The following is a 13,232-nucleotide window of genomic DNA, read 5'->3' on the forward strand; positions in this document are numbered from 1 at the left end:
GGAAGCCAATAACTTCTGTCATGGTGCAAAAGTAGGTTTACAGTTGTTCTTATGGAAAATAATACAATGAATAATAAATAATACTACAAGAATAAATTCTGTTTCACATACAACTGTAAACCTACTTTTGTCCCAGTTTATCTTCATTTTTACATGTTTTCTACCACCAGGCTAATTTTTAAAGTATAAAATATAATTTTTTAATTACTTTAGAAAATAATAAAATGTGCATTGCATTACCTGAGTGAATGAGTCAACTGAGGATACAGCAGCATTACCTACAGGAGTCTGCTGAGCCAAACTGTCCAATAATTCCACTGAAATTCCAATCTGAGCAACAGATGGAGTTCGGACAATATTCATGGCTCCAAAAGGGTGTTGGCTTCCTTCTCCTGAAAGAAATTAACATGTGCCACAAATTTCAAGTTTAACTTGTATCCCATACAAGTTCCTTTGAAAATATAAAGAACCTCTTATCTACACACTCAAAAAGGCTCTGCTACATGAAAGTTTCTTTTAGGATAAACGCAAAAAGTTACCTAGTTTTTATCATCTCCTATATAATAAAGAGCTAATATGCAAATGGTCATCATGCCCTCGCGCCGGGGGACCTGAGGCCGGGCTGGGGGACCTGAGGTCATGCCCCCCGCCCCTGCCCTGGCACTGGGCTGGGGGACCTGAGGCTGCGCCGGGGGACCTGAGGCTGCACCCCACCACCCAGCGGGGCTTGATGGGGACCTGAGGCTGTGCCCCCCACCCTGCGGGGCTTGACGGGGTGGGGCCAGCCGGGTCTGGGTCTCGTGCGATTTTGAGGTGCACGTGGGTGGGTGGGGACTTGACTCTGGGTCCCGCGGCTTGCCCCAGACTCTGACAGGAGTGAGATTTTCATGTACATTTTACTAATTTTCTTTCATCTCTGACACTTCTATTATAGAGAAAGGGCAAATAGCAATATTAAAATATTTCCTCTAATTAATTCCCCTTTAATGTGCACAAATTTCATGCACTGGGCCACTAGTTAAAAAAGTAAACTAGCCCTAATCGGCGTGGCTCAGTGGATAGAGCGTTGGCCTGAGGACTGAAGGGTCCCGGGTTCGATTCAGGTCAAGGGCATGTACCTTGGTTGTGGGCACATCCCCGGTAGGGGGTGTGCAGGAGGCAGCTGATCGATGTTTCTCTCATCGATGTTTCTAACTCTCTATCTCTCACCTTTCCTCTCTGTAAAAAATCAATAAAATATATTTTTTTAAAAAAAGAAGAAAACTAAAAATTTCTCTTCCAGAAAAATAGCTGTTACCTTTCTAAAATGTATTAAAATTACTGCAACTTATTAAAAATTAGAAAAATTATTTTATTTTATTTTATTAAAATAAAATATTTTTCCATTAAAAATAAACAGAATGAGAAAAAAATAATGAATGAGCATTAATTAGATAAAAGATTCTCAATGCTAACTCTGAGGAAAGAATATTTTTAAAGTTTTATAATTCTAACATTTTCTGATTTTTCCATTAAACTGCCATATTACTAGTAAATAACAGGGCATATTTTACTAAATGTCATGGTCATCCCACTCACCACCTGGGATCTGTTATCAAATAGGCAACAAAGAAATGTGCAATTTATTCATGAAAGCTATATAATAAAATGTGTATTCTACTGTTGTTAGGTAGAATGTTCTATGCATGTTGTCTAGTTGGTTTATATGTTGTTCAAGTCTTCCATTTCCTTGATAATCATCTTTCTATGCATTACTGAAAGCAGGATATTGAAGTTTCCAACTATTAATGTTGAACTATTTCTCCCTTCAATTCTGTCAGTTCTGCTTCATGTATTTTGCTGTTCTGTTGTTAAGTGCATACAAGTTTATAATTGTTACATCTTTTCTATGGATTGACCCTTTTATCCTATATAATAAAAGCATAATATGCTAAGTATCCGACCAATCGTTCAACTGTTCGGTCAACTACTTGACCAGTAGCTATGACGCGCACTGACTACCAGGGGGCAGACACTCCAACAGGTAGGTTAGCTTGCTGCTGCGGTCCAGCCGATTGGGACTGGGGAAAGAGGGCCGGACATGCCCTGGAGCCCTCCCACAGTCCCTCCCTGGCCAGCAGCCCCGATCGGCCTGATCGCTGGCCAGGCCGAGGGACCACACCTGTGCACGAATTTGTGCATCGGGCCTCTAGTCATTATATAATATCCTTCTTGTATCTCCCATAACAATTTTTATCTTAAGTCTATTTAGACTTATTTTAGTAGAGACACTCCAGCTCCCTTTTGGTTTTTACTTGCATATCTTTTTTTATTCCTTTACTTTCAACAATTTGAATCCTTGAGTCAATAGTTAGAACACATTTATTTATCCAGTCTGCAAATCTCTTTTAATTAGGAAGTTTAATTTTATGTTAAATAGTTTCTATTATATCATTTTAATTCACCATCATTTTTAAAGTGAATTTATTGGGGTGACACTGATTCATAAAACTATACAGGTTTAGGGTGTTCAACTCATCGAAATATCTTATGCACACTGCATCATGCACCCATCAATCAAAGCAAAGCCTCTTTCCATCCCCATTTATCTACCCCCTTTGCCCACCTCTATCTACCTCAACACCCCTTTCCCTCTGGCTATCACCACACAGTTGTTTGTGTGACTATAATACATATATATATATATATATATATATATATATATATATATATATAATGTGTGTGTGTGTGTGTGTGTGAGATTTTTTGCTTAATCCCCTCACCTTCTTTCAATTCCCCTCCCCTCTGACAGCTCAGTCTGTTCCACCTATCCATGCCTGTTTCTATTTTGTTCATTAGTTTATTTTGTTCATTAGATTCCACATAAATGAGATTATATCGTATTTGCCTTTCTCCGACTGGCTTATTTCACTTAGCATAATAATCTCTAAGTCCATCTATACTTGCAAAAGATCTCCTTCTTTTTTATTGCTGGGTAGTATTCCACTGTGTAAGTCAATGGTGGGGAACCTTTTTTCTGTCAAAGGCCATTTGGATATTTATAACATCACTAGAGGCCCGGTGCATGAAAATTCATGCACTGGAGGGGGGTCCCTCAGCCAGGCCTGCCCCCTCTCACAGTCTGGGAGCCCTCAGGGGCAGGAGGTGACCCGGCAATCAGGGAAGGCGATGCCCCATCACACCTCTGCTTCTGCCACTGCCAGCAGCGCAAGCCTCGGCTGGCCCTGGGTGGCTGGGGGGCTGAGAGGACTGGGGGACTCCGGAGGAAGGCGCGTGGAGCGGCTGGGGACCTGCCACCCCGGCAGGGCTGAGGGGACTGGGCGCCGCCATCTTTGACGGGGCAGTCAATTAGCATATTGCCTTCTTATTGGCTGTGGGCACCGCCATCTTTGTGGCAGCATGAGGGTAAATTAGCATATTCCCTCTTTATTAGATAGGATTATTGGGCCATACAAAAATATCAAGTTAAAAATTAGCTTGCTATATTTGGTCAAACATTTAACTCACCCCTAATGCTTTGCAAGGACCAGACCAAATGATTTTGCAGGCCTTATATAGCCTGAGTGCCGGATATTCCCCACTCCTGGTGTAAATGCACAACAGCTTCTTTATCTACTCATCTACTGATGGACATTTGGGCTCCTTCCAGATCTTGGCTATCCTGCCTAATAATAGAGTAATATGCAAATTGACTGTACCTTCGCTACACCTACAAGCCATGCCCACCAGCCACGCCCACCAGGAAACCATCCTGCCAGAGGCTTTTCCGGCCTTGGGCACCAGGAGATCCATCGCCAGGACGCTGGGGTGTGGCCGAGCCCAAGGCCGGGAAAGCCTCCGCAGGAGGCTTTTCTGGCCTTGGGCACCCTGTAATGGATGGCAGGCAATGGCGGTCGGCTCCTGCGATCCGTTGCCAGGACGCTGGGGTGCGGCCTTGGGCACCAGCGGGGAGCCTGCGGCGGATGGCAGGCAACTGGCGGTCGACTCCTGCGACAACCAGAGGCTGACCAACTGGAAATCAGTGCTGGCCCTGCCCCCAAGCAAGCGGTTAGGGGCAATCAGGCAGGCAGGCAGAGGGGTTAGGGGTGAACAGGTAGGCAGACCAGTGGTTAGGGGAGATCAGGTAGGCAGAGCAGAGGTAGGGGTGATCAGGTAGGCAGACAGACCCTCACTGGGCTGGCCCCTCCCCCAAGCAAGCTGTTAGGGGCAATCAGGCAGGCAGGCAGAGTGGATAGGGGTGATCAGGTAGGCAGACCAGTGGTTAGGGGTGATAAGGCAGGTAGGCAAGCAGTTAGGGGCAATCAGGTAGGCAGACAGCCCCTTGCATGCCTGGCCCCACCCCCCAGCAAAGAAAGAGGGAGGCCCAGGCCAGCCAAGCCATTGCACCCCAGCCTGTCGGCTGCAGAGGGAGGCCACCGGTGGCAGGGGAGGGGAGGCAGTGCTGCACAGATGGCAAGGAGTGACAGCGGCGGAGGTGGGGCCAACTTCCTGCAGACCAGGGAAGGAAAGACCCGATAGGCCCTGATCTCAGGCCAGGCCTAGGGATCCTACCCGAGGGGTCCCGGATTGTGAGAGGGTGGTTGGGCTGAGGGACGCCCCCGAGTGCATGAATCTTCATGCATTGGGCCTCTAGTTGTAAATAATGCTGCAATGAACATAGGGGTGCATATATCCTATCGATTAGTGTTTCAGGTTTCTTCGGATATATTCCTAAAAGAGGTATCACTGAGTCAAAAGACAGTTCCATTTTTGAGGAAACTCTATATTGTTTTCCACGGTGGCTGCACCAGTCTTCATTCTCACCAACAGTGCATGAGGGTTCCCTTTTCTCCACATCCTCACCAGCACTTGTTGTTGATTTATTGATGATAGCCATTCTGACAGGTGTGAAGTGATATCTCATTATGGTTTTAATTTTTATCTCTCTGATGATTAGTGACATTCAGCATTTTTTCATATGGTTATTGGCCATCTCTAAAAAGTGTCTATTCAGGTCCTTTGCCCATTTCTTAATTGGGCTGTGGGTCTTATATATATTTTTGGAAATTAACCCCTTACCTGATGTATCATTGGCAAATATGTTCTCTCTTTCAGTGGGTTTCCTTTTAATTTTGCTAATGGTTTCTTTTGCTATGCAAAACTTTTCAGTTTTATATAGTCCCATTTGTTTATTTTTGTTTCCCGTGTCTGAGAAAATAGATCAGAAAAAATATTGCCAAGAGAAATATCTGATATTTTACTGCCTATGGTTTCTTCTAGGATTTTTATAATTTTGAGCCTAACATTTAAGTCTTTAATCCATTTAATCCATTTTGAGTTTATTCTGGTGTATGGGGTAAGTTTGTGGTCTAGTTTCACTTTTTGCATATATCTATCCAACTTTCCCAACACCATTTATTGAAGAGACTTTTATCTCATTGTATGTTTTTGCTTTATTTGTCAAATATTAATTGACCATAAAGGTGTAGGTTTATTTCTGGGCTTTCTATTCTGTTCCACTGATCTACATGCCTCTTCTTGTGGCAGTAACATACTGTTTTGATTACTATGGCATTGTAGTATAATTTTTTAAAATGTTTTTATTGACTTTTAGAGAGAGAGGGAGAGGAATAGATAGAAACATTGATGAGAGAGAAACATCATCCATCAGCTGCCTCCTGCAAGCCCCCTACTGGGGATCAAGCCTGCAACCCAGGAATGTGCCCTGACCGGGAAATGAACTGGTGACCTCTTGGTTCCCGGGTCAATGCTCAACCACTGAGCAAAACTGGCCGGGCTGTAGTATAATTTAGTATCAGGTAGTATGATACCTCCAACTTTGCTTTTCTCAAGATTGCAGCAACTATTGGGGTCTTTTGTCATTCACATAAATATTTCAAATATCTGTCCCAGATCTGAGATATGCCATTGGTATTTTAACAGGAATTGCACTGAATCTGCAGATTGCTTTGGGTAATATAGACATTTTATTGATGTTAATTTTTCCTATCCAAGAACAAGGTTTACTTATGCTTCCACTTATTTATATCTTCTTCAACTTCTTTCTTCAATGTCCTACAGTATTCAGAGTACAGGTCTTTTACTTCCTTGATTAAATTTATTCCTAGGTACCTTATTTTGTTGTTGTTGCAACAGTATATGGGATTGTTTTCTTTCTCTTTCTGATAGTTCATTATTGGTGTATAAAAATGCCACCTTCTGAATATTAATTTTGTCTTCTGCTGCTTTGCAGAATTTATTAGCATGGCATTTTTGAATCATAAAACAAACTTGTAATATCTAATAACAATGTAGGTGGGTCAATGAAGGATTTAGAAGTTATTATATGCCTGGCACCATAGCAATGTTTCTGTTTTGTAAAAAGAAAAGTTAACTCAAATCCTCCCACAACTACATAAAAATTACCATTAAATTACAGAACCACCATCATTCAGAACTGCCTTAAACTGGCTGAATGGAAGTCCTACAACTAGGGATTTAAAGAAGCCACATCAAGATTGGTAGGAAGGGTGGAGACTCAGAAAGGGGCTGGTCTCACACCGTGTGGCAGGTGAATAAAAATCAGGAGGGATATCTAGGTTGCAGAGGTGTCCTCTGAGGAACGAGGGGTCTCCGCCCCACACCAGACCCCCCCATCCCAGGGTTCTAGTGCCAGGAAGAGAAGTCCTCATAGCTTCTGGCTGAAAAACCAGGGGGATTGAGGCTGAGTAACACAGAGGGCTGCTGAAGTCCCAGGCAGTTCCTCTTAAAGAGCCATCACACAGACTTACTCAGACTCACTCCCTCTGAGCTCCAGTGCTGGGGCAGCAGTTTGAAAGGCACTAGAGACATTTGGGAAAGAACTGAATTATCTGGCAAAAGAATGAGAGCTGGGCAGGGAGTGGAGGGGCGGGGGGTGACAGGGAGAGAGAAGGAGGGTAACTTTTGCCCAGACAGAAGTGCTGGCAGAGACTATTGTTCGTTTGATAAGCCCTCCCCAAAAAGAGCCAGCAGGTAGGTGCCATATCTGAGACTCCATCAACCTGACTCACACTGCTTGCCCCATCCTGGTGATTCCCTGAACCTCCGCCTTACCCAACTTTCAGGCTTTTTCCAGTGGCTTTTCCATACAAATGGCCCATCTTGGCTCATGCTTCAGATTTTCCTGAAGTCTCTCAAATAAGCAGCATCTGGCCTCAGCATACCCTGTACCTCTTGCTAAGTAACCCCAGGCCCAGCACTAGCAGCTGCTGGCTTTGGTTAACAACTTGGCCTTGCCTGGGCACCTCCAACTCCAGCACAAATAGCAGCCATGTGCTGATTGCTTTGCAGCTCATGCCAGATGGCCCTGGGCAGAACACAGGCAGCAGCTGACCTTGGCATGCACCTCTCAGAAGGCCCCCACGCCAGAGCATCCAGTGGACAGTTTCAGACCATGTAGAAGAATCACCACCCAACCACCTTCACAAGCAACACACTCAAGTGGCAGACTCAGCAGGCATCAGAGCACCACTGATAAGTCCTGCTCTATGGGGTGGCCCCCTGCACAGCTGACTCTCCATTGTGGTCAGAGGTCAGTCCTTGCAATTGATCAGCCTGGGGGTAAATTCCTTCCATTGACATGCCAACAGCAACCAAGGCTCAATTATAAAGAAGGGTGTACACAGCCCACATGAGGGGGCACACCTTGAGTGCCCAGCTTGATTGAATGGGGAGGCTGTGCCACTGGACCCTACAGGACACCTACTATATTAGACAACTCTATCAAGCCTTAGAAACGTAGCAGCTCTACCCAATAGATAGAAACAAACACAGGGAGTCTGCCAAAATGACCAAGACAAATGAACATGTCCCAAATGAAAGAACAGAACAAAACTTCAAAAAAAGGAACTAAAAAAAATGGAGACAAGCAATCTACTAGATGCAGAGTTCAAAACACTGGTTGTAAGCATGTTCAATGAACATAGAGTAAGAGTTGTTGAACTTAGAAGTTCAACAACATAAAAAAAAAGACATGGAAACTATCTCTCTCATCATTGATGTTTCTATTTCTCTCTCTCTCCCTTCCTCTCTGAAATCTTTGGTATGAAGATGATGAGAATGGAGATAAGTATCTTTAATCCAAAATAAATCACCAAGATGTCATTTTTGCCCTATGGTTTTTTGTCATTATATTCAGAATTTCACTAAGTAGACCGGCCCAAAAGGAAAACTATAAAAATTGTCATAACTATCAAACATAAATGTTTGTTCATATTAACTCACAGTATAATATGAAAAGTTATAGTGCATCATAATCTATCAAAATCTCCAGAGGAACCACTAAAAAATTAATGCAAAGGTAGATAACTTAAAAAAAAAAAAAAGGGAAGAAAGAAGAATTTTAAACATAAGCCAAAAGAAGGCCCCCTTGAAAAGGGAAAAAGGAGCAATAAGGTAAAACTTTAAAAAATAACTACATCAATAACATTAAATATTTATGGATTAAGCACTTCATTTAAAAGGCAGAGACTGTAAGAGAAAGTTAAAGAGGCAGCACCTAACTATATACTGTTTACAAGTGACACATAGGTTTGTCAAAAGTAAAAATATAGAAAAAAACATAGCATGTGATTACTAATCATAAGGAAGCTGAAGAAGCTATATAAATTTTAGACAAAGTAGACTTCAAGTCAGGAGCATTACCAGACATAAATAGCATTTCATATTGACGAAAAGGCCTATTCATCAATCTTAGCCACTCATAACAGAGGAAGAGAGAATGATTGCTATGCCTTTTATTACTTACACTCATGTGCTTGAAGAAGGTCTGGGCAATGCAATATAGCAATAAAAAGAAAGAAAAGGCACCCTAGCTGGGTGCTCAGTGGTTAGAACATCACCCTGCAGACTGAAAGGTCGCAGGTTTGATTCCAGTCAAGGGCACATATCTCGGTTGAGACTCAAGCAGGAGGCAACCAATTGATTTGTCTCTCTCAGATCAATCATCAATCATCAATGTTTCTCTCTTTCCCCTCCCCTTCTACTCTCTCTAAAAATCAATAGAAAAAATATCCTCAGGTTAGGATTAACAACAACAACAAAAAGGAAATAAAAGGCATAAAAATTGAAAGGAAAGGAATAAAAAATCTTTTCCACAGACATTATGATTATTTATATAGAAAATCTTAGGAAATTGTTAGAATTAATAAGGGAGTTTAGCAAGATATTATATATGTTACCTTTCCTTCATCCTTCAGGATACAGTCAATACACAAAAATCAATTGACAACACCAAATGCTAGCAAGTATGTGGAGCAACTGGAACTCTCATTCATTGTTGGCAGAAATGCAAAATGGTACCAGCATTCTGGAAAACAGTTTGGCAATGTCTTATAAAACTAAACATACTCTTACCCTATGATCCAGCAATTGTACTCCTTGGTATTTACCCAAAGGAGCCGAAAACTTATGTCTAAACAAAAACCTACATGTGGATGTTTATAGCAAATTTATTCATAATCACCAAAACTTGATCTTCCTCAGTAGATGACTGGATAAATTGTGATAAATCCAGATAATGGAATATTACTCAGCACTAAAAAGAAATGAGCTACCAAACCATAAAAAGACATGGAAGAAACTTAAATGCACATGACTAAGTGAAAGAAGCCAACCTGAAAAGTCTTCATACTGTATGATGCCAACTATATGACATTCTGGAAAAGGCAAAACTATGCAGTCAAAGCAAAAAATAAATCAGTGGCTGCTGGGACTAGGCATAGAGTAAGGCAGTGAATTGGGAGAGCACAGAGGATTTTTAGAGCAGTGAAAATACTCTATCCTATCTAATAAAAGGGTAATATGCTAATTAACCATCACTCCGCGACAAAAATGGCTGCACCCATGGCCACAAGATGGCGGCGCCCAGTCCTCTTAGCCCCGAGCCCCAGCGGAGTCCCTAAGTCTGCCCAGCAGTGGCAGTCCAGGGTGTCTAGCTGGGAGGCGCCCACCCCACACACAGCAATTCCTGCTCAGTGGCAGCAGTCCGGGGTGTCCTCCGAGCCGTGTGTGATGCGGGCGAATCAGCCACGCTGCAGGGCTTTTGGCCCAGGTGTCAGGCTGGCAGCCACCCGCCCCCGAGCCAAGTGTGATCGGGGACGAAGCAGGTTTCGGGGCTTTTTGCCCGGTGTCAGGCTGGCAGCAACCCGCCCTCCAGCCCTGCGCGATCAGGGGTGAAGCAGGCTGTGGGGCTTTTGGCCGGTGTCTCAGACCAGCAGTGACCCGCCCCGCCCCCACCCCCAGCCTCGCGCCCTCCAGGGCGAAGCAGGCCGTGAGGCTTTTGGCCTGGGGTGTCAGACCGGCAGCAACCCGCCCCCGAGACAAGTGTGATCCAGGGCATAGCAGGCCGCAGGGCTTTTTGCCTGGGGTGTCAGACCGGCATCGACCTGCCCCAGAGCCGAGCGTGATCTGGGCGAAGCAGCCGAGGGGGCTTTTTGCCTGGGGTGTCAGACCAGCAGCGACCCGCCCCCGAGCCACACGCGATCCAGGGCGAAGCAGGCCGCAGGGCTTTTGGCTGGTGTCAGGCTGGCAGCGACCCACCCCCCGAGCCACGCGCCCTCTGGGGCGAAGAGGGCTGTGGGGCTTGGGGCTGGGGTGCCAGGCCAGCAGCGCAGTGCACCCCCAATGTGCGATCTTCAGGCCAGGGAAGGCACCTACCAGGCTATCCACAGCCAGGCTGAGATGGAGTGTCATCTGGGTGGGCTGAGGCGGCAGCCTTGGGCTGGGGACTCAGCCTGGCCAGGGCCAGAACCCCTCCAGCAGTGGCAGCCTGGGGTCTCAACCATTGAGTCACACCAGCCAGGCAGATATGGAGGAATCTTAAATGTTTCTTTTTTTATAATATATATTTTATTGATTTTTTTACAGAGAGGGAGGGAAAGGGATAGAGAGCTAGAAACATCTATGAGAAAGAAACATCGATCAACTGCCTCCTGCAAACTCTCGACTGGGTATGTGCCCCCAACCGAGGTACATACCCTTGACCAGAATCGAACCTAGGACCCTTGAATCTGCAGGCCAATGCTCCATCCACTGAGCCAAACCAATTAGGACTGTCCAATATGCTAAAGAAAAAACCCTATCTAATAAAGAGGGAATATGCAAGGGAGGGCATTTGGGGGTGACCGGGGTGTCAGGGGAGGGCAGTTAGGCATTGATCGGGCTGGCAGGGGAGTGGTTAGGGGGTGATCAGGCTGGCAGGCAGAGTGGTTAGGAGCAATCAGGAGGCAAGCAGGCGAGTAGTTGGGAACCAGCAGTCCTAGATTGTGAAAGGGATGTCTGACTGCCTGTTTAGGCCCGATCCCATGGATCTAAACAGGCAGTCAGACATCCCCCAAGGGGCCCCAGATTGGAGAGGGTGCAGGTTGGGCTGAAAGACACCCCTCCCCCCCCCCCGCCCCGTGCATGAATTTCGTGCACCGGGCCTCTAGTGATATTATAATTATGTATATATGTCACTATATATTTGTCTAAACTCACAGAATGTACAACAGCAAGAGTGAACCTAAGGTAAACTGTGGACTTTGGGTGATTATGATGTGTCATTCCAAGTTCAACCCTTGGTAAAAAATGTGCCATTCTGGTAAATAATACTGATAACAAGAGAGGTTATACATGTGTGGGGGGAAGGGTATACAGAAAATGTACCCTCCTCTCAATTTTGTTGTAAACCTAAAACTGCTCAAAAAAAAAAAAAAATAAAGTCTTAAAATTCTATTGTATTTCTATGTACTAGCAACGAACAACTGAAAATATAAAGTATGTTCAGAGATTTGCCCCAGGGGGCTGGAGGGTGGGCCAAAATGCCCAACAAGGAATAGGCAATCAAAACATAATTTATCAACAAAGTACTATACTAGCAGAAAAAAGGTCAGTATGCTCTACATCCATGCTTCTGAAACTCATTTCACCTCTTCCTTTTAAATAAAAATAAAAATCTATTCTTCTATTCCCACTCCAGTCCATATGAAGATCAGAATGTTTCTGTTACTTGCTTTATTTAGTTAATAGTAAAGGAGGGAAAGAAAATAAGGGAAAACTAAACATTTAACACTTTTGAACACATCAAAATTTCATAGTCCACAGCTCACCAATATAAAGCTCTCACACAGATGTCTCCCTCTTCTCCCTCCCTAAAAATCAATCAACTATTCTTTGGGAAAAAAAATGAGGGCAATTTATTTTTTTTAAATGTCATCCCTAGCTAGTGTGGCTCAGTTGGTTGGGTGTAGTCCTGTGCACCAAAAGGTTGTCAGTTCGATTCCTGATCAGGACATATGCCCGGCTTGTGGGCTCTCACACTGATGTTTCTCTCTCTCCCACTCCCTTACTCTTTCTCTAAAAATCAATTTTAAAATTTTTTCTTAATTACATAACCCATTATCCTATCTAATGAAAGAGTAATATGCAAATTGACCATCACTCCAACACACAAGATGGCCGCCCCCATGTGGTCAAAGATGGCTGCCCCCATGTGGACACAAGATGGCCGCCACAAGATGGCTGGCAAGGGAGGTCAGTTGGGAGGGACCAGGCCTGCAAGGGAGAGCAGTTGGGGATGATCAGCCCTGCAGGGAGGACAGTTAGGGGCAACCAGGCCGGCAGGGGAGAGCAGTTGGGGGTGACCAGGCTGGCAGGAGAGGGCAGTTAGGAGCAACCAAGGCAGCAGGGGAGGGCAGCAACCAGGGCAGCTGGGGCGACCAGGCCTACATGGGAGGACAGTTAGGGGCAATCAGGCCTGCAGGAGAGGGCAGTTAGGGGCAATCGGGCCTGCGAGCAGTTAGGCGTCGATCAGGCTGGCAGGGGAGTGGTTAGGGGGTGATCAGGCTGGCAGGCAGAAGCGGTTAGGGGCAATCAGGCAGGCAGGCAGGCAGGCAGGCAGGCAAGCGTTTGGGAGCCAGAAGTCCTGGATTGTGAGAGGGATATCCCAGATTGGAGAGGGTGCAGGCTGGGCTGAGGGACACACACCCCCTGTGCATGAATTTCGTGCACAGGGCCTCTAGTGAAATAATATTAAGTAAAAATGGCAGAAACCAGCAGTTACAAACATATCAACTATATATACACATAAAACAATGAAAAGGAATTTAAATGCAGGTTTCTCCTTAAACTTACTTTGGTGTTACTATCTCTCTCACCCTCTCCCTTCCTCTCTCAAATCAATCTACACTAAAAAAAGAGAAACATGCAAAGTAACCATCACTCTGCTACAC

General features: G+C 44.7%; 1 protein-coding gene across 2 annotated transcripts in view; it reads right to left on the bottom strand.

Annotated features, from left to right (window-relative positions):
- Nucleotides 1-13,232, bottom strand: part of HIKESHI (heat shock protein nuclear import factor hikeshi) — a 34,966-nt gene that overhangs the window by 6,288 nt on the left and 15,446 nt on the right. For both annotated transcript variants that reach the window (XM_054725538.1, XM_054725539.1), the window contains exon 3: nucleotides 241-392. In XM_054725538.1, the coding sequence (XP_054581513.1) occupies nucleotides 241-392 (152 nt within the window). The remainder of the gene's footprint in view (nucleotides 1-240; nucleotides 393-13,232) is intronic.

This window comes from Eptesicus fuscus, chromosome 13 (genome assembly GCF_027574615.1).
Source record: "Eptesicus fuscus isolate TK198812 chromosome 13, DD_ASM_mEF_20220401, whole genome shotgun sequence".
Classification (NCBI taxonomy): domain Eukaryota; kingdom Metazoa; phylum Chordata; class Mammalia; order Chiroptera; family Vespertilionidae; genus Eptesicus; species Eptesicus fuscus.